Genomic DNA, 22,735 nt, shown 5'->3' on the forward strand with positions numbered 1-22,735 from the left:
AAAGTCTGCTATATATACCGAGCGGGTTTCTATTATAATTGATTAGGAGTGTCGGGTTGTTAGTGCCTCTGTTCGTTGTTTGTGTATGTAGATGCTTGTATGTTGATCTTGTGGTTTGTGCTGTGATGTATGTGTTGGTATGCTGCCTGCCGTCCGTGTTCGAGCGTGTCACTTCCACAAATGCCGAAATGTCCTTCATTTTTGTAGTTTTCCGCATACTCACTAGGTGGCGCAAGCAGCCGCCCAATTTTATTTTAGCTTTGTTTGTACGTAGTCCATTTATGTGCAAGGAACCACACCACATAGCTACAGTCTAGTAGAAAAGTGACCGCGTGTTTAAATGGCGCATAGCGCCGGCGTTCAGTTCGTCTTCGTTCGCTGGCAACCTCCTTGTTCGCTGGCCGTTTTGGTAGCCGATTCGTACCCGGAAAGCCGCAAAATTTGCGTACACACGAGATATGAGTGGATACGTCGAAACGTCGCGTACAACTTTGCTCGCGGTAACGAGGTGAGCGGGACGTCGGTAACGCCGGTCGGGTAGGGTCGGGTCGGATCGGTGTCGGAGCTATTCGTCATCGCTCACGGCAAACGGGCTTTTTCAATAATGTTCATGTCTGTGGTCACGAAAAGATAACTGCTGTGGAAATTACCCGGCATCGGTGACAATGCAACCGGCTTGAGGCCTCGGCGATCGGCTGAACCGCCACGCGAACGAGACCTGCTCGATGGGGAAGCACGCTGCTGGATGCAGTCGATGGTCGCTCCCACTGTCGCGTAATCGCCGTAATGGATACGGCGTCGGCGCTTGGGGGTGAATGCTTGCGGTAGTTCAGCACGTATGGACGATTACGAACGAACACGTGCAAACTACGCTTTCGCTGCGGCGAAAAGCCGTGTAAAGCGCTGGGCCTCGCTCGTCGAACCCGTCTTGCGTCAAACGGCCGCCATTGTAAGAAAACACCCCTAGACGTGTGATCGCAGAACGAAGTACACGTTCAAAGATGTTCATTTTACACGAGACCTCGGGTGCAAACGAAATACACCGAGCCTCGCGTGTAAAACGAACACCATTTGGGGAGTCCGCCCTGGGACAACGGTTTACACGTCCAGGGGTGTACTTTTTCGCTGTGTGTGTAGCTGAGAATGACCCGGCGCATTGAGAAAGCTGTGGAAGCACTGCTTCCAGAAGGTGTTCGTTTCACTCCGCCGTGATGAGAATGTGAGTTCGCTTCGAAACGTCTTTTGGTGCGCCGATGGTATCGAAAGCCAGCCGCGACAGCGAGCAGACGAAGCAGACCGCAGGCACGAAGCACTCGAACGAGCGAAGAGCATACGATGGGTGCTTGGTAGGATTTTGGTTGGATGAGAGCGGTTCGGTGCACAAGGCTGTCTGGGATGGGGTTCTTTTTCCGGCGTCACTGGGGAAGACGTCATACCGGGTCCTGCCCTTTTTAAACGTACTTCGTTTCAAGCGCCTCTTGAACTGCGTCGCGGAAAAGCTCTTTTCTGTTCGCCATAAATTCGAACGAGCTGACGCTACCAACACGGACATGTTGTCTCGTACGACGCTTTTACTTCACGAGAGTACTTGCTAGAAGACAGGATTGTTAGAACTTTTGAAGCGTCAAGTTCCCTTTGGTTGCTCCTATGATGCTCGAGAAAATGGAGAACACATTTATAGGGGCGCCTGCAGAACAGTTATTTCTGTAATGGTTGTCTTTTTGCTCGACATAAATATTTGTGCACTACTTGATTTTCTTGTTCAGTTGCCCTCCGCGCTCTCCCCCCCCCCCTTTTTTTTTTTTTAGTGCAGCGGTGTTAATTTTAGGACATTTTGTGCATGATCTGCCCTGGAATTTATAATTTGCGCGTGCCCTTGAGCGATCGATTCCTAACCAAATTAAAAATTCTGGTTAGTCATGACAGACTACGTGGCGCAAGTGACCGCCTGATACGGCGGAATCAACGATATTAGTTATCCACCCATTCAGATAGCAGCCATCATGTCACTGGCCGTGCAGTGAACGGACGCGCCGAACAGGAAGCTGAGACTAACTTCACAACAGCCGCTAGGTGCGCTGACAGTCCAATGAGCCGCTGGGACCGAAAGAAGTGAGCATTCTCTATGTTCACTCTATTACTCTTTGAGAAAACGGAGGGAAAGTAGGAGAGGAGAGCGCGCGGGGGAAATCAGAATGCCGAGTTCTGGTTGGAATGGCAAGTGGGTAGACCTCAGGGTAGCTGCCTTTATATGCGCTGCACTCGTCGAACCCTTTGAACGCTAAAGGCCGGCGTCCGGCGTTTTACCGTCGCATTGGAACGTGTTCGACGCGTGCAGTGAAGACAAAGGCAGGCAGGCTTAGGTCTACTTGATTTAGCCACTAATAGTTCGAACCAGAGCTCGGTGCACTATCATCTCCTCCACACTTTCAAATTCTCGGAGCACAAATCTAAGAATAAAAAAAAAAAAGAAAAAAAGCGCCCCTTCTTTTCTGCGATGGACTCGAGAGGGTCATCCGCTGCAACATGCGGGAAGAGCTCAGCGAATGATGACGCTGGAAATATGTTTCTTTTTTAGTTCTAAACGTGTTCTGTTATGCCGAGCGCTTTGCGTAATATGCCGGGCGCTTTGCGTAATTTGCAACGATTACCGCTTAGAAGTGCTTTGCAAGAACGCAAACACGCGGGGTGTTTTTTTTTTTTTCTAGCTTGAATGTGTGAGAGGAAGGTTCAGTATATTTATAGGCTCGGCCGGCTAATATTTTATTTAAACGGCCTGTCAATTCGTGACGAAAATTTCGGATAGAGCTATGCCGCTTTGAGGAACTGAGGTCATGGTGGGGGTCGAGCACTCTATCACCACTCCACAGCCGATCAGCTTACAGCATTAGCCAATCACAGCGCCGGAGGACGAATCACAAACAATGATCACTAGATAATAGCCCCGCTCTGCGTTTCTTGAGCTGGTTACTATAACCTCTTTAATTACTCACTTAAGTCCCCTCTAACTAACCTATAGGAACATGACAAATATTCGGGAATCATTGAGGGAGAGATTTTGGTATTGGCCCCATGGCGAAAGGTTCAAACGCTGAAAGCAAGAACGCAAACAGAAGCCGAAAATATTTCAAAGTACATTGAAGCCAGTGTCCGCGATCAACAGTGTATAAGGTAGAGTCAGAAAACCATGCCGCTTAATTTCCAGGTGTTATACTTTGACTTTCATATTGCGAACCAAATAAAGTTGTAAGTCCTTCGGCCTTTTTGCCCACTTTCTGATATCATCTGTTCACCGAAGAGTTTAAGAATTTTCCACGATTGGTTCTACATGATCAACGTTGGTATATCTGCTCTACTTTTTGTAGTGAGGGAATAAATATTTAACGTGTTGCTTTCCAGGCTGCCTCTACTCGCGTCTCCAGCTCGACGCTCGCCCTCCCGCGGCGGAAACGGGAAGCGCTCTAGTGAGGGTCCCTCGATTCTCCTGCTCAGCGGGCACGGCGGAACTGCTCGCGATCCTGGCACGCGAAATGTCATTTCCCAATGTAAACAACACTCTTCACTGTCCCAACGCCGGTATGGGATTGTACCTTACTAGAGAGTTTTAGTGAAAAAATTGTAAGGGTGCAGGCGAGCTGGTGGAAGTTAACCATAGTTTTGTCTAACCCGAGACTGGGGTATTTCGGAAAAGGGACGAGAAGAAAAGAGGCCACAAGGAGGCGACGTCTCAAACACAGCTAAGGATTCTTTGCAAACTTCGCGGTGCGTGAATGACAGACTGACCGAGCATAAAAGAAATGTAAAAAACGGGGCACCGAACTCGGAGATCGCCAAGCACGTGTCTGAGTGCAACAATTGTAGGGTGTTTTGGTCGGAAACGGAGGTAATACATCGAGAGGAAAATGAGATAAAAAGGGTAGTGAAGGAAACAGTCCGAATTAAGTCGATGGGAAATTGTATTAGCCAGCCATCAATGCATCTAGGAGAAAGCTCAAGAAAGTTCCTCAAGATGTAAACCCCCCGTTTTTTTTTGTTTTTTTTTTTAGCTATTCAGCACTTTGTGCGCTGCCTACAAAGATGCAGGATTCCGAGTCAGAACATCCAACGCGTCAGAACATCCATCGAGTCAAAACATCCATTTGTGGATGTTTTGTCTCGGTGGATGTTCTGACTCGATGGATGTTTTGACTCGGATGGATGTTCTGACTCAATGGATGTTTTGACCCTATGGATGTTTAGACTCGGATGGATGTTCTGACTCGATGGATGTTTTGAGTCGATGGATGTTTTGACTCGGATGGCTGTCATGAATATTTTGACAAGTTGAATGTTCTATCGTTTTTTGCCTGAAAGGAGATTGCTAGCTGTTGTGTAAACGACTTTTGACGTTATGGTAAGCAAGGACCGTTTGCATACGCTCCCAGATAAAATTTAATCATTTATGAAGGACAAAATTGACTTCGGTATTTGACGGAAGTGGATAGGATATGTTCTTATTGCTTTACTATTATTTGAGCTGTGAACTGCCTTTACGATTTTATTATCTTATTGAGACCTTGTCAGTTACTTAGGCTATTCAATAAACGTGGGTTTGTATATGTATTTTGTGATTCCGATTTCTTCAATTTTCCTCTACGAGTGTTAGTTACTTTTTTTTTTTTGCAAGATCATTGCTGTTGTTTTTCTTGGTCCCTGCTTGATCCACTAATGGTCTGTTGTTTTTATTAATAAATAAATAAACAAAATAATAAAGTTGATATCGTCAGGGGCATGTAAACGGACCTAAATAATTTTTCTTTTGTTTTATCACATATTAGGGGGTGTACGCTAGTCAGTGACCCTGTGTCTTCTTGTAGCATAACGGAGCGTAAAATAAGGAAGTATTTTGGTGGTCCACTCCGTAATAAAACCAAGTAGGACACGACGGCGCAGTGGCAATGGCTCACGGAAGCGGCGATCGGTAATGTTACGTGATCACGCGATGTGGTTTAAGATTGTAATTTACTTGCATTACAGCGAAAATACGCTGCTTTGCGGTCTTGGTGGCGTTTTATTTGATGTCGTTTGACCCGTGCAGCTCGAGAGCACGCTACTCTGCCATTCGTGGCAGCTACGTGACCCACAGTCAATGGACAAGGCCTTTCGAATTCATATAAAAATGATAGGTATTTTGATCGCCTTTGAAGAAACCAGTGTGACAGTCATTCTATAATTTTAGCTTGGTGTATGTCAATGCGCTCCTAAGAGGTTCGGAAAGAAAGGAGTATTTTTTCCAGGCAATGTGGGATAACAAATTTTAGCAATTCATTCAAAAGCAACGTGATAAAAATCATCCAAATTAAAAGAACGATATTATTATTCACATGAAAAGTTAGAGCACTCTCATGCTTGAGATGGTGAAACATTTTTTCAAAACAGAATGGCTCTGTTTTAAAAGTATTTTGCTTCGCCACATTAATTAAAAAAACATTGGTTTTTTTTTCCCTTTTTTTTTTACATATGGGTGGGAGATGCAGAGCGCGCGATGGGCTGACTCCGAGTCTGCGCGATTGCTCGAGGGACCAAAATACTGTTGTCGGTGAATGATGCAGCGTAAGCCCTTCAGAAAAATTTATTTCACCTCGCCAGTCAATTGCTTCCATTTTTGTGTTAAGCCTCTGAATTGTTTCAAGTCGCTCTTGTCCCAGACGTTCACCGTGATCAGTAATGTTATTCCGAGAGAATCGTAGCTTTAGTTCGTGGTTTTTTAAAGTTAGTCTCACTCTCGGACAAAGCACTCTACAGAGATTTGCTCAATTGTATATAAATAATAGTTTTTTTTAAATTACGAAAGCACTATTAAACAAATTTTAGTTTTGTTTTTTCGTGTATTAAAACTTTTGTGGGTATTTGTACCCCGTCGTAGTGTCTCTACACTCATTTTTGTCACGATTACTTCTACCGGACACATCGTAGTGCATATCGTTCGAATAGAGTCATTTGGTTGAATAAGACACCAAGACATCGTGAGGCATTCAAAGAGGTTTATTCAAGGAAACTGGCCCATGTGTGCTGTTCAGTTCATTCTACGGAAGAACTACAAGGATTGTAATTCTGTTAAGATAATTAAGGGCATCCTGAAATGTCAGGACTGCAGATGACAAATAGCCAAATATACTCAGTGACAAAAATAAAACACGAACACGAGGGATCCTACATCCAATTTTGGCAAGTGCCCGAAACTGGCACTTGCCAAAATTCGCAGTCTCGAGCCGGAAAAAATTCATATATATTGTTTTCTTGTCTTTTCAATTCAAATAATAGTTTTGAATCAGATGGATGTTTCGACTCGGATGGATGTTCTGACTCGATGGATATTTGACTTGATGGATGTTTCGGCTCGGATGGATGTTCTGACTCGATGGATGTTTTGACTCGATGGATGTTTCGACTCGGATGGATGTCTTGACTCGTTGGATGTTCTGACTCTGGTGTCACGTGGCCTGATGGATGTTTTGACTCGATGGATGTTCTGACCTAATGAATGTTCTGGCCATAAGCGAAGATGCAGTACAGCTGCAGGATATATTGTTTGTTCTGGTATTCCTTGTTACTTCTTTCAAGTGTGTAGTTGAGGTTGGAACTTTTGCATTCTCCCCTTTGTGTATTTTGGTTCATGGTTACCCTCTTCCGCTTTCCTTCAATGTGTAGTGCGGGTTAAAATGACCAATTGCCGGCTTTCCTTTTTTTTTTTTTTTTTACGGTGACTAAGTACCGGCTAGTTTAATGGTTTGTTGCTTGGCTTTGTATAATTAGGTCTTGTATGCCCTCTTTCCCTTTGGTTCCGTGTGTTTGCGGGTTTGAAAAAACCTTTTAACGGTTCTTTGTTGACTTTGTGTAGTCGGAGGCTTATCTTGTCCTTTTGTCTGGCTGAAAGATTTTTCTTTTGTAATGTTTTGGGCCTATGTTTGGCTTAGTGTATTCCGGGTGTTATGTTGTCATTGGCCGACTTGGTTGGTGGTGTGTGGACGTGGTGTGTATAAAAGTGCATACGATGAAATAAAATCCTTAGCTGTGTTTGAGACGTCGCCTCCTTGTGGCCTCTCTTCTCGTCCCTTTTCCGAAATACCCCAGTCTCGGGTTAGACAAAACTAGAGTTTTAGTATTGCGCATAGAAGCAAACGCAAGCGGTGTGCGTTTGCGTTAGAGTTGCGTGCGACACGTTCTGCGTGCGCCTCATCGCCATGCGCCACCCAAGACCGCAATTTCGGGCTCCACGCACGTGCAGAGTGGAACACGCAAAGCTAACCCAAACACAGCGCTTGCGTTCGCTCGTGTACGCAATACTAAAACTCACTACTGTTTCACCGACTTCCAGCGGCAACAAAACGTGCTGCAGTGGGCAAACGTGCAAGCAGGTAGGCGTTCCTTTGAAGTGGAAAGGATGAGATTGTCAAAACGACGGAGCGTAAAAATGCAAGTAACTAAATGTTATAAAAAAAAAAATTGGTAATTACAAAAAAAAAATTGTTTCTGGGCATTTGGTTTGGAAGGATATTGGCGGCGACTTGGGACGTTTTGCCGATTGTTAAGAGTCGCGACATTGATAGCAAAATATACTTTACCCACAATAATGTGATTTTACATGAAATGCTCAGCTTAGCTATTTATTTTTTTTATTTTAGACTATTTTTATTTTATTACTTGGTAATTAAAGTTGCTGCAATTGACACCAGTGATGATACTTAGCACACTTTTGATTGTCATATTTGCTCGCGCGTTTCAAATTAGATCATAAGCAACAAATTATATTAGACCCTATTGAAAATTCCATCGAGCTACGTAATTTGGGACACTGACTGCCAGTCAGCAGCGTTGGTGGAACGTGATGGACCATCAGACGTCATCTGATGGTCCATCAGATGACGTCTTACAGCCACTGCCAAGGGAATTTCATCAACAAGGGCAGCATTTATATAAGAGTAAAGCTATACGCACTCATAAATATCGCCAAATGCCTCATTAAAACAAAATGTTCGAGAAAAAAAAAAAAAAAACAGCACCACCGCGCATCGAACCCGCGACTACATGCATACAAACCGGACATCTTAACCGCTATGCTATGCCACCGTTAGAGAAACTCGATTGGACTATTCGTTTTATACGACATGCTTTGGCTGCAAATGCAGTTAAGTCGTCAACATGTTATGCAAAGCACTCGTACATCACTCGCCGTACTTCAGTTCTAGTCACCTGCCATGTAGAGTACTTTCGCGTCGTAGAACGATCCTTTTGTTCGCGCATCACCGGCCCAGTAGACCTGTACACCCTGTCGTCTTCAACTACACCGCTAAAGTCCCTTACATCGTCGGAACTCACAACAGGCTGGGTCTTGTCGAGTAGAAATTCTACTAAAACTTAAGACATTGTAGAGCCCGGGCAGGATCGACAGGTTGGAGCGAGCGGGCAAACAAAACGAGTCGAGAGCGATCGTTCATGAAAGCTCGGCGAAGCCTCTATGGGCGAAGCGAAGTGGCGAAGTGCGAAGTGTCGTGTTCGGCGGTTCGGCGGGCTTCTGATCAAGGTTGTCGGTCGGTTGCGTGTCGTATTTCTAACGTCAGCGGTTTTATGGGCTCACGTCCCAAAATCGTTTTCTCCTGCATAGATTACTTTTCGTATTCATAGATTTGACGAAATAGTGGTATCCGAACGAACTTTACGTCCTTTGACCGTACGTCTGTCTGCACGTCAAAGCTTTCTGACGTACAGTCAGAGACAATCGATGTACAGTCAGAATCACGACCAAGACATCCTGATGGCATTTCGCGGCGGCCGACTGCCACCAGGAAACCATCAGAAAGCCGACAAGCGGGGTCTGACTGGAGTTTGACTGTCGGTCAGAGTAACTTGTTGGCCAATCAGACATGCTTGACGTACAGTCAGGCACAGTCAGTGGTCCACTAGAAAACATTGACTACCAAACAGGGTTACATTGATGGATTTTTCCTTCGGGGAGCTTGAAAAATTACGTATTAAAATATCTGAATTTAAATATTATTATTATTAATACAAATCGCGGCAGTGCATGCCCCCAATTAACGCTATGATCACAACAACAACACAGTTTAATCGTAATAGTATTTCCAGAAAGGTGTCAGTTTGTTTTCAATTTAGCATATGAAAAACTCTGACATCGTTATCAAGATAGACAAACAGTCAAACACTGGATGGATTATAAAATCCTATGCGTGACCGCGTTGCTATAAAAAAAAAAAAAAAACTCATACCCACTTCAGTTGTCTGACTCGGATTTTGTCTTTGGATTGCTGCAGTGAGAACAGCGTTTATTAATTTATACGTTTTGTGGACATATTGTAAAAACAATTGAACTATATTATTAATTTGCTGGGAAGAATGTTAAACAAATTAATCATATAAATACCCAAAAGCCATTAAAAGGGCCCGCAGTTCATTATTTCCCATGAAAATTATCTCAGCGAGAAAAGGCAGCGAGAACGCACAAATATCATCACTGATTTCTTCAACAACTGCAAATAGCCTGGATCGAAATGTATGCCACAAAATAAAGTTTCCGCGAACAACTTCTCCAACTAAATAATTACGATGTTAGACACATCTTCAGTTATGAAAGAAACCAAAATTAAGACCTATATCTAGAAATTAAACCCGAAATCGAGGTTAGTTTCGGTTTCGCTCCACAATTAAAACGCGCATCCTTGCGTTAATTTTACGCTAAACACCGTTCTTGTTTTCAGGGTAAAGAGATGACCTGCGCTCATAACACCCTAGCTTCCTCGTATTACCAGAAATAATTTGTGTCGCTCAATGAAGACAGCACACTAGACAGGCTCAACAGCGGCACGCATCTCCGACCCTCACTATAACCGCCATCTTGAAAAATGAGTGGCGCCATCTATAGTTCGTTGGAGTCGCGGATATTGCTCATCTGTTTTTGTTTTGTTTTTTTGCCTTCCTGCTTATTTTTGAGGTATTCTGACGCTTCTGAGAAAATGTTCCGGTTCATGACCTTGCTTCTCGCAGCCAGCACATTAGGTAAGTCAAGATATTGCTTATTGCTAGATCGCACGAAAAACAAAATGCGACTGAAAAGCTTTTCGCTGGTAAAATCTCGCAGCCAGTTAGAGCTCATAAATGTCGACCAGAACACTTCGCGGTTTTTCTGCGTAAACCTTTTTGACACGTATCAAAACAAATTGCCGAAATACGGCATTCAATTTTAGTTTCAAATGCTTATGCGTTAGAATGTCTAGACGTCAAGTCATTAGGCTTATCCACTGCGCGCTTAAAGAACACCGGGCACCGCGAGTGGCCAACATCTTAAGATAGCTCTACGACCCTTGAGATTGCGCAATTAGCGGATTGATTGCGGCGTTAATCACACCCTGCACTTTGTAAGTTGTCTGATACTTCATGATGAAAAACAGTACGAACAACAAGGACACAGCGCCTTGTCATGTGTGAATTTCTCTCATCTGTGTCTATGTTTTGCGCTGTTTTTCATAATGAGCCCAACTGTCCATTCTAGTAAGCTTTATTTCATGTGACTCTAAGTGCAGGTTGTTAAAAGAAGAAAAAAAAAGATGCAGGGTCTTTCTCCTCTCAAAAATAAACTATTTATCTCCGAAAACTCATTCTCCGCCCAAATGAAATGCTAACCGTCCGCACCATTACACAAACATTTCAGAGCAAACCGAAATCTCATTCAAAAGCTGCAAGTAATTTTCTGAAACTTTTATTGGGCAAGTTTATTTATTTATTTATTTGGCTACCTATAGCGCCCTTGCTAGGGCAAAATTGTACTGGGAAAGACAGTACAAAATTTACACAAATGCAAAGTACTTATTGAAAAGAAAGAGCTGTGTGATGTGGGAGGATTCACATTGACAGCGCCATCAAAATATGTAGATGATAACACAGCAGCAACTTTGCAACAGAAACACCAAGAAAAGTCGATAACAAAATATCAAGAGCAAACAAATTTTAAAAACATCTTGTAGGGTTGTAAAAAATGATAAATGGTGGAGCAGAAGCAATTTCACCCGATAAGTTCCAATTGTGTACTGTGCAGGGAAAGACGCTATACTTAAATATGTTTATTCTGCACCCGTAATCACGAACTTTCATAGGGTGATTTGTACAGGGAGGCACAGAGGCCGATTATTTTATGTATTGTTTTTTATCAATGCCATTTCTGTGATTAAATATATACTAAAATAAGGACAGCCTAAGACATTTTCGGCGTTCTGCAAGGGGAGGCTACCCTAATTTATTACATATAACAGACGAGCTTTTAGAGAAATCATAGTCGCCTAGCACAAACCGCGCTGCACGTTTCTGTATACGTTCGAGCTCATCTATACTTCTCTTGTTGTGAAGATCCCACGCAGTGCAAGCATATTCTAAAATCGGACGCACGTTCGCCTTACATAAAATTTCTTTGAGTTTTGTGAGTAACTGCCTAAAGATTTGCTTAAGATATTTTAACGTGCGGCTAGCCTTAGAGGACAGATAATTAACATGAGCATTCCAGGAGAGTTCGCTGCAATACTGAACCCCTAAATGCTTATATTCTGAAACAACAAAGGAGCTTGTGCCACCAAGAAAATATCCTGTAAGCAGAGATATTTATTTGTCAGTACACTTTACTAGATTGCATTTGTTTAAGTTCAGACACTTCCTCAATGTTTGGAACCACGATAAACTAGAGTTGAGGTCATTCTGCAGAAGATCAGAGTCCGCTTCGCATGTGATGTCACGGTAAACACAGCAATCATCGGCATATAGTTTGACGAGACAAGAAATATTCGAAGCTAAATCATTTATGTATATAGAAAAAGAGGAGGGGACAGAGGACAAATCCTTGAGGGACACCCAATAAGGCTCTTACATTTGACGAACTCAAACTTTCGAGGACCACCATTTTGCTTTCTTCCAACAAGATAAGCTTCAAGCCATTTAAAAAGTGTATCTGGAACATAAATAGTAGGTAACTTTTGCAGCAACAGAGCATGTGATCCCGAATCAAATGCCTTTCTGAAGTCTAAAAAGACACAATCAACTTCGCTACCATAGTTTATGAATGCAGCGATATCATGGGTAAACTCAACTATTGTGTATCACAAGAAAACCCCGTTCTAAAACCATGTAGCGTGCGGTCAAAACAAATACTATTACGTTGTAGATGACTGATTAAGTTAGTGTCATTAATGTGTTCTAACGTTTTGCAGGAAATACTTGTCAGAGAGATAGGTATATGCGCGGTCAACAGAGCTTTCGAATACACGGAGCTTAATGGCGCCCGTTCCTGAAATCGAGGAACAACCGGGAACCATTTTCGCATTATACTGTTTAAAGAAAAATCGCGTAACTTTTGAATAAGATAACGGCTACTTCTGGAAACTTAGGATCTGGCTCGGTGCGTCCAGCGCTACATTTCCGTTCAGAATCAGCGCTCTACAATGGGCTTTTTCCCCGATAAACAAACCAGTTTGTTTTGAACACGCCGTAGACTAATGAACAAGGGTTCGAACACTTTAAGAAATCTGGAGTGTCTAGTTTCCCGCAATACACGTGGGGACGCAGGAGCTGCCATCTACAAAGAAAGATCGGCGAAAGACACGAGACTAGTAAACTCCTTAGGCCTAAAAAGGCAGTCAGCGCTGTAGTGCACTGAGTAGGGTGAAACGTCATGCTGAGTGCCACAGCCCACACTGCGTTTCTTCAACTGTAGACGAAGTTTGGTATCATTTGAATTCGACCAACCTTGTCGAGGTGAGTCCTCAGAATTATCTGTAATATATATATGCAAAATCCTGATCCCGGTGATGAATGACACTGCCTTTAGGATATATGAAAATATGTAGTTCAAGAGAAAAACAACATGAAACGCTGCGGGGCGGAATGCGTGAAAATCGCGATTTGATTTCTGCTCACGTTTAGACGATCTTTGCTAAATATAGACTGGTCAATTAGTCATACTAATTTGTACTCAATAAGTATGCAATGGGGGCTGTTTCTAAAGGTAAATTGTTGTCTTTTACAATTTTTATTTATTTTTACACAAAATCGCAAAAATGCCACCCAGAGCAATGTTCACTAACATAGGGATAGCTATATCAAACGAACGGTAAGGAGCTATGTCAGGAGACATATATCGATGCGCAGCTATTTATATCAGATCTCGATTGGTGTATGTTTGTTGTTCATCGAATTTATTGGACAAATTTTATTTCGCCCCAAATGTGCACAACAATTGAAAATATGCACCTTTTGAAGCCAATTGTTTCAAAAAAAAGTATTTTTTTTATTTTTTTTTATTTTTTTTTTGTTAATTTCATAACCCATAAGGTGTAAAAATGGCGTATATAAGTCTTGGATGTGATATTTTTGTTACATTTTGGTGACTAGTTAAATAAGCCAATTTTAAGCCTGTCAGTCAATCCCTGGCTCAACTATGCTGGCTTCACTACAATGTTGCTGGCGGCCTCGTTATAGTAAAATGTCTTTGTTTTGTCAAGAGTTTACAGAACGAAGGTGGAAAGAAAAAAAAAAAAGCTCTAACACAGCTTGATTAGTCCCGAGCCACCTAAACAGCAGTTGAGACGCGGCCACCAAATTATTTAAATATGATTAGGAAATAAATGAAAACATGAAGAGGTCCTTTACACCAGAGAAAAATTAATTAGTGTCACCATATAATGCAAATTCAACTTGAACAAACTAGCATTGGTAGACCAAACGCGACAAAAGACAACTTCAGCCCTAAAAAATCAACACTTTTCTGCTATTCGTTTTCGTTCCAGATAAGTATATTAACACTTATCTTCTATTAGGGTTAGTTTGAGATGAGTATGATTAATTAATTCCCTTAAGCTGCACACCGACACAGTGCTAAGTCCTATATTTTACCTTCTGATTTGATTCAGTGTGGTCGGAAGGGTGGATGATGTAGTGTATTGGTCCGTAATTATTTCTGAAAAATGGTACTTCCATGGTTCTACACTTCGCGTTGGATATGCCTATACCTTTTTGTTAGGTTTGTTAAGTCTTCGAGATAATGTTGAGATTGAATTTTTTCCTATGATATATTTTGAGCATAAACTATATTTGTAGAAATCAAAAATTTTCATTACTCTAAGTTGATTGAAAACAATGTTCATTGGATAATCCAGCGTAACATCAGAAATACTTCCTAATACCTTTTTTGTAATATAAATATCTTTTCAAGATAGGTATCTGCAGGGATTCCCTATATAAGAGGGCCATCATTTATATGCGAGTAAAATAATGGATTATATTTTATTAACTTTGCTTTAAGAGGCAATATGCGTTAATGACGATATAAAACACCAGCGACACTGGATAATTTAGATACGATGAAATTAATATAATCGTCCCATTAAATGTTTTCGTGGGAAAAAATAAAACCTAAAGTGTAAATGTCGGTACAATTTCAATTTCCGAGTAAATTAAAAAGAATATTTTGGTAAGGTAGACATATTCATTTCTTGGTTGAAATAAGACCGCTTGCGCCTTGTTATTTAATTTTAGAGCATTACATTTATTCCGACTATGAACTTTTTGTAATATTTCATTGGCGTCACGTATAAGCTCTGTGGCGTTTTCTCTAGTAAAAATAAACTAGCATTATCAGCGTAGACATAAAAATTCGTTGTTAAACTTACGTTTGTTTTGTCATTTATATAGATATTGAATAATAAAGGCCCCCATATACTCCCTTGGCGAACGTCGGACTTAATACCCATTTGGGGAACGCCACACTCTCACACGTGTGGCTACTTGAAAAAGGTGAAGTGCGTCTTCAGCGAACAGCATAATTTGTATTTTAGTGCCTACATGGTGTTTCACAATGCGTGACTTTGTTAACTATCTAGGCAAATGACAGACGTTTTGTAAAGCATCTGCATGAACACACGGGGGAGTGTTGTGCATAATGGTCACCGTCTCTGTATGAGTATTTTATCAACGTGGATACATCAGTAGTTCAATCAAGTTTTTTAGAGCGCAGCTCTTAGGCGCCCGTTTCCGGCTTGAGCGGCGTCGCCGTCGCCGCCGCCGTCGGCGTAACCGCGCGGTGCATTATGGGAAATGTGACAATGTCCCATAATGCACCGCGTGGGACCTTTGTGACGTCGCGAGCATCCCTCGCGGTGCATTATGGGACATTTCCCATGATGCACCACGCGGGGAGTCCCCTCCCCACCTCCTCCCCCTCCTCTTGTCCGCGCGGCGGATTATGGGAAATGTCCCATAATGCACCGCTCGGGGAGGAGGAGGGGAGGAGGAGGGAGAAGGAGGGGAGGGAGGGAGGAGAGGAGGTGAAGGAGGAGGAGGAGGGGAGGTAGGGGGAAGAGGAAGTGAAGGAGGAGAATGAGGGGAGGAGGAGGGAGCAGAAGGACGAGGGGAAGAAGCAGGAGGAAGAGGAAAGAGGAGGAGTGGCAGAAAGGATGAGGAGGTGAGCAGGAGGAAAAAGGGGTATAGTCTCCCCTCAGTACCCTTCCCTCCTCCTCCTCAAGAGCTGCGCTCTAATTCGGCGTTACTGGGTGGTGTCTTGTGTTGTGACACCAGTTGGCGTTTTTTTTTTCTCATTATGTCAGCTGCACTTCGTTTTATGTATGTAAGCTTATCAGCAAAGTACAATTGTCTACATAGGTCAAACAGTTCAAGTTTGTGAAAAAAGATGTCCGTGCGTTCAGAAGTGGAAAACAAATTTCCATGATCGCAGAAGATATGTACTGAGCTGCTTCATGAGTGATTTTTTTCTGTTTATATTTAAATTACACTTTTTTATGTCACTGTGCGCCAGCAATTTCTACGATAAGAACGTTCACCTGCCAGAGCTTGGGACATGTCGGCTCGTCCCACAAACAAACTGCAGGTGGCAGTACTGTTAACACGAATGGTTCATTTTGCCCTCCGTAACGTGCCTCAGATGTTTCAGGAGTGGTCATGAGCATATATACCGGCAAACTGATCGTGATAAACTGGCTTCTAAAACCATATGTTATTATTGAGGCCGTCAGTAGCATTGTGGTGAAGCCACAATAGTTGAACCAAGGATTGAGTGACAGGCTCAAAATTGGCTTCTTTAACTAGTTGTCACCAAAATAGAACAAAAATATTGCGCCCAAGAGTTACATAAACTATATCTACACTTTATGGGCTATGAAATAAAAGTTACAAGGAAAGAAAAAAATGGATATTTGAGAAAGCTTGACCTCAAGATGTGCATATTTCCAACTTTTGCACATATTTGGGGCGAAATCAAATTTGTTCAATGAATTCTAAGAACAAGAAATACGACCCAAACGATAGCTTATATAAATAGCTACCTCATTGTTCGTGTGCTATAGCTATCCCATTGTTAGTCAAAATTTCTCTGCGTGGTATGTTTGCGATTTTATGTAAAAATTAATTAAAATGGTAAAAGACGACATTTGACCTCCAAACACAGCCCGCATTGCATGCTTATAGTGTAAAAATTATTATCACTAAGTGGAAAGTAAATATTCGCAAACACTGTCCAAATTTGAGCAAAATTGAATCACGCATTTCACACATCTACCCGGCAGCGTTTAATTTTTTTTTTCTCTCGAACTACACACTTCTAATTTTTTTTTTTTTTAAGGGAGGCTGGTTTTTTACAGGGATAGCGATTTTACAAATATTTTTTTTTTTTGATAATTCCGAGGACCCGCTCCGACAAGGTTGGTCGAATTCAAATGAAACCGCCCAGTAGATCGCGTGTTTCGTTTACTCGTTTAATTCATAAACAGTGTAACTTCTCTTCACACGCATAGTCTAGTGAAGTTTCTTGTTTCTTTGTTTTTCTAGGCAATGCAGTGACCGTGAATGACTTCAACGACTATGTGGACAGGGCCGTTGGCTCGAACCTTCCGCCTCTCATTCGGAACGCATATTCGCTTTATCCGGAGGCCCGCATTCCCTCCCACACATTCGAGGTGACGGGAGATTATTTATTGTACGGTGAACAAAAGCTGGGCTGCTCTCTAACTTGCACTGAAGCGGGGCTCGGTTTGGTGGTGAATGCGGGTGACTCGCCCAGTGGTTAAAATAGCCTCGAAAGAGCCTCTGACGCCTCGTGGCCGGGTCGATGGGGCCAAAACAAAATTAAAAGACGCTCGAGTTTCAGCGAACGGCGGCCGTGAGTCAGTCTTCGCTTTGATTATTCGGGTACAATTTGGCGCGCAGAAAGAGGGTGAAGAGGCTCGAAATATACCCGATATTATTCGCATTTGTAGTATTTAGAAGGGCATGTAAAGTTATTTGTGCGGAAGTTTGTGGTAATTGGTAATTAAAGGAAAATACAGGCAAGGCTCACGCGTTTTAACGGAAATCGGGTGGAACACAACGGGTGCGTTCTTCCCATGGAGCCGGTCCGGTGACTTCAAAACCTTCTTGCGCCTATTTTAAGCGCCTAGAGAGACAGCCGCATTCATCAGCAGACCGGCCAAGAGGGGTGCAACAAAATCTAGAGTGGAAGTGGTTGCTTTCGGATGTTGCAATCAATGACGAAGGTTGAAATTTGATAGGGCAATTATGTTCTGACTTCTAGCACGAACTAAAAGGCTGGTTCACACATTTGTGTTTGAGTGCGGTTGAATACGCTGTGTTCCCTCGTCGTAACCACCTACGGCGGAACAACACACTGGCACACTGGCGCCATCCTCTATCCGGTATCAATGGAAGCACTTTAAATCTCCTCGTAAGGTGCAAGATGTACAAGTGCAAGATACATAAGGATCCATTAGGGCTCGATAAGGTGTCGGGAACATCGCTGTGACTGTAATTTGGATTTCCACAGGAGTGCTTTTCTTTTTTTTGGTATAGAAACTCTTGGTATTGACTCTTTTTGGACTTGCAGCTGTTGGGAGAGTCCTCCTGGCAAAACATGGAAGTGAGGTTGACCGAGGGGGCTGTGAAGGGACTGGACGTCGTCACTGAACGTAGCGGAAGCTGCATAGAGCCGATGGAGTTTCTGTCAGGCATGTTGTCAGGCTGCGCCCTCGACTTGAGCAAACTCCAAGTCACGTACACTGCGCAGGTGAGACTGCTTACATTTCCAAGATGCTAAACTAGATTTTGTTAGCTCCCCCAAAAACGTAATTCTGTGCTAGGAATGGGATTTCGACCGGTGTGCTTTTGATGCTGCCCCGGCCATACATAAATAGTGGTGTCGAGGTGGCAACAAATGGCGTCACAGAAGCAGTCGTGTCGTCTTCTCGAATATCACAATTGGTGTTAGAAGTATGGTGTCTTGAACACGTCTCTGATTTCCGCCTCGTGACGTCATGCAAGCGTCATGCTGTCGCCGGCCGCGATCTTGACTGTGTCTCCGCACAAATGGTAGATGTAGCAGACGCCTGTTCTGCTGCAGGTCCCTCTTCGATGTGACAGTACACGGAAGCTTCGGTAGCAAGAAGTTGAGATGCCGCGACGACAGCGACACTGGTATTCCCTCGTAATTTGCGTCAGTATTTCTAGGACTACCCGCCAGGATCGCGGCATCCGACTGCTTGACCCTCCGGCTTCTATGACGTTATTGGTTGCCACTTCGTGGCCATACTAAAAGTATGGGCGATCTCGCCCATACGTGATGCGTGGGCGAGATCGCACACCAAACACTCCAGTCGGAGAAGCGCTCCAGGCAGCATACTAGAAGTGTCGGCAAAGAGTGCGAATGAACGCCGCAGCTTTCCACCGCCTGGCTACTGAAGCTTTGGCTAAATTTAGCGGAGAAATTGACGTGACGTGAATAAAAATCACGTAACGTGGTCGCATGAAGCCAATTTCCCTTCTATATTTAGCGGGAAACTTCACGTGACGGTGTTCTTCCTTGAAAATATTTTGTAACGGTTTTCTTATGAAATTCGACTGATAAAACGCATTCTTAAAGGTGATTCACATTAATAAAAAGATATAAAAACACATGAAATCCACCCTTTAAGGTGTGTCGCAGGGACGCTGGTGGGTGTGAAAGACACCCGTTTTACGGGACGTCAATCTACCCCGCTAGATCAAGTGAGGAAATCGACGTCACGTGACATCTTATGACCTCGAGTCACGTGACGTCAATTTCTAAGAGGTATCTGTGCGAGGTCGTGGTTCGCTCTCAGCACATTCTATGCTCCTCGGTCACGATCAAGCTTGTATAATGTCAGTTTCCCCTGGCACAGCTAACCACGTTATTTTCTTTTGTTTTTTTACAGACGAACCGAGGCGGACGCAAGAGGTTCTGGGTGGATGTGAGGGTCACATCTGCAAAGGGTAGAATCGATCCGTTCAGAGTCGGGCGCCGACCCGCCATGCGCGCGATTGTCGCGACCCTCTATCTGCATCCCATCGAGCTTCAGAACAGTTACGACCGCGAATTAGCTCTCGAATCACCCCGCCAGATAAAGTTCGTGCGCCAAGTTGAGCGTTACACGCGATCAGAGCTCTTCAAGATCCTCCAAGGCAGCTACTTGAGGGTTCTTAGGAATGCTTTCGCTTGCTTCGCCTGTAGACGACCCTCCTAATAACCGTGGAAGAAGAAAGACGTGTTTGAACCAGGGCCTACTCTCGTTTTTACACTTCTTTTTACTCACCTGCTGTGGAACACAAGTTTGGGCCTGAAATATACCAAGTTAAACGTCGTTTACTGGTGAAGAAAAACGCTCTAATTAAAATATTACACGTTTACCGTGTTAATAAAATTACATACCTTTCGGTACCGCCCAAATAACAAAAGTGTTCTGTATTATTTTGCGGTGAAGAGACAGAATGCACGCGCGTTTTCTCTTTGGAATACATAAGAGTACAGCAAACTAGACTGGTAGCTGTCTGCTTCAATTTGCATCCCGGAATTTGCATATTCAGTGGCGCAAGCTGAAGCGCTAGCGTATAATATTGTAACTATGGTTCCGAGCATCTCTCTACCGAATGGATGGATAGATGCCTACGGCTGTATTGAAAAGGGGCGATAGCTGGCGCCTCGTAGCCTAGAATCCAAAATATTATTCGTCCCCTCGCCCTTCGTATTTTTTTTTCTGACTTTAAGAACGCAATGCATTTTTATTATATTCCATTCAAGTGTATGTGCCTGAACATTTTACGTGAGGTTACTTTTTTGCTGCTAAAAACCGAAGCTAACGCTGCGTATACAAATCACGTGACTGCGTACCCCGCGCATTGCAGCGTCTCCCCGAAGCTCCCGTGACACTCACACGGCATTGGAATGGCTCGTAGCGTCCTCTGCTGTCCATCGCAAGGTGAAACGGAGTATATTCGGGTCTCAACGGTCTCGATCGGTTCCAGAAGGCCGGTTTGCTAAGGACGCGCGAAATCAGCAGCACCTCTTCTCTTCATCGCGCCGATAGTCACGTAAAAACGTGACGTTCGCGCTGTCCGTGCTGCCATTGGCTGCGGCCATCCGACAATTGGACAGCTGTGCGGCGAACATCTGGCAAGCTGGTCGCATGCCCACTACACACAAACAGACAAGCCGGATCCGGACGGAGCACCCGTCCGACAGCTGCACTGCGAAAAAAACTCTCGCCTCCGACTGTCGTTCCGTCAGATCACAGGTCGGATGGGACAGTTTTTTTTTCGAGCATCTGTCTCGCATTTAAGTCTCACAGAAGTGTCGTTCTTAAGTTCTTCCCCAAGCTTCGACCCCCTCCGTATTTGTTTAAACTTCACGGTTTCCGAGTGCAAATAAAGGCAATGGAGGGTTAATGTTAACAAGTGACGCAAACGTAATTGTCGAATTAACAACTCCCAAAGGGATAAGGGAGTCTTTCAAGAATATAAAGTATTTTCTGAAGGAGAACAAAAAAAAAAATGCGGGGAGGGTAGTTAGAAGCACATGTGTTGTGAAACTTCCTCTGCCCCGCATCTTGGGCGGAGTCCAGGAAACGCGTCCCCGGAAACTACACCGTTTCCAAAAACACTTTTTCCGTGCGCGTTTCCGTGTGGTGCCAAACTTTCGCGCCGTTCCTCACGACGCTGCACAAAACATACATCTTTCGTCTGTCAAAATGCAGCTTGCATTTCGTACCACCGGATTTGATATTCTCATCAAGTACAAATCGCGATGGCCATCAGCTTATAGTGATATGACGTCACGTGCAAACCATCATAAACACTTATTTTTTTTTCTGATGAAACACGATGAGCGCAGCACCAGCAAAGCTATATGTCTAAATTCTGAAGTTGTGCAGCACATATAGCGATTTCGAGATTATATGCGGCAGTCTAAGAAAATGTTAGAGCGGAATATTGATAGAGCGCACAGTTGTAGACTTAGGGCCCAAAACGATTGCACGTAAAACCGAAATACTGCCTCCCGAGGCAGTATTTCGAAAAGTTTAGAGTTCGTGCAAGCTGATACCCAAATATGCCCTTTTTTAGACCACCTGAGACTGGGTGAAAGAAACACGACGACGTCACTTGAGACGTCGTCGTGTTTCTTCCGCCCAGTCTCAGGTGGTCTAAGAAACGGTAAACTTACACCAGCTCGCCTGCGCCCTAACTGTTTTTTCACCCAAATAGGGTTTATGTTAGGAATAAAAAACTTTGTCTGTCTATATACACTTTAGAAGCTATGCATCGTAAGTACCCACAAATTATCTTAAAGTTGCTCTGCAAATATTATTAGGCCTTTTTTTTTTTTTCTTGTCGATAGGCACATTTACAAGTAGAGCGCTGCGCGGATAACAGTTTGGAAATCAGCACCCGATCCGCGTCCGCAGATTTCGTATCCGCATCCGAACACCATTTGCAATGTTCATAAATATTTATATCCGCATCCTAACCACATCCGCGAAATTCGGAACTGCATCCAACTTTAAATCCGTGCATTCAATATACATCATGAAATAAAGCATGAATAAAAATTAAAATTCACGAGGTATCTTATGTTTTCCCTAAGACCACTTGAAGGCGAAAGCCCAAGCGTCGATCCCTGTGATAGCGAACCTCCGAAAGCAGCGTCTTCTCTGACGACGCACGTTTGGCGCCGTTAACCTCGCGGCATGTCGGCATGCCCGCTCTTCACCGCTGCCCAAGCGAGAGTGTCCTCCTGTCCCACTAGGGTTGCGCCGCGCGCGGATCTCCGCCGATTCTCGCACAAGTAACGCCATCTCGTGGCCCAGTGGCGAACCGTGGGTTCCGGTACCTTCGTGCCACTGACCTGTTTTCGCTCAAGGACTGAACAATGAGACAAGGCGTTCGCGTTAAAAAAAGTCATCTAGATTATATCCCATAATAAGCCGTCTGCTTACCTTTGTGCGAAGAACTGTTTGTGTCAGAATACGCTCAAAGTCACTTTATTGTTATTTTTCATCGAATTTTTAAAATAAGATACTATCCTTCCAGAGACACTTCGCATCGCTGGAAAGAGTATCGCAGTTATGAGATCGTCTTGAAAGTCCGTGACACTTACACTCTGCCCAGAAGGTGCGCTCAAAAGAGAGGAAATTTTATATATGTATTTTTTTTTCTTTGAAAAACTCACTTCACTCGGATGCATATTTTATAAACATAAAACTTAACAAAGGACAAACTATCAACATCGTGTCAATTTATTTAAATTAAACAATAAAAAAAGTGGTAGAGGAAAGGCGCTCACCCCCGTTGGAAAGTACTCGTATGTGGTGAGGCGCCAGTGCACCAATGTGAAAATATCACAACA

General features: G+C 43.5%; 1 protein-coding gene across 1 annotated transcript; it reads left to right on the forward strand.

The window, feature by feature from the left end:
* Positions 1-9,994: 9,994 nt before the first annotated feature.
* LOC115318232 lies at positions 9,995-19,580 on the forward strand. Its single transcript, XM_042290586.1, has 4 exons — positions 9,995-10,053; positions 16,876-17,003; positions 17,927-18,106; positions 19,272-19,580. The coding sequence occupies exons 1-4, from the start codon at positions 10,011-10,013 to the stop codon at positions 19,578-19,580; spliced, it is 660 nt and encodes a 219-aa protein (XP_042146520.1). The 5' UTR covers positions 9,995-10,010.
* Positions 19,581-22,735: the final 3,155 nt, after the last annotated feature.

This window comes from Ixodes scapularis, unplaced genomic scaffold, assembly GCF_016920785.2.
Source record: "Ixodes scapularis isolate PalLabHiFi unplaced genomic scaffold, ASM1692078v2 PGA_scaffold1__304_contigs__length_218370807, whole genome shotgun sequence".
Lineage (NCBI taxonomy): Eukaryota > Metazoa > Arthropoda > Arachnida > Ixodida > Ixodidae > Ixodes > Ixodes scapularis.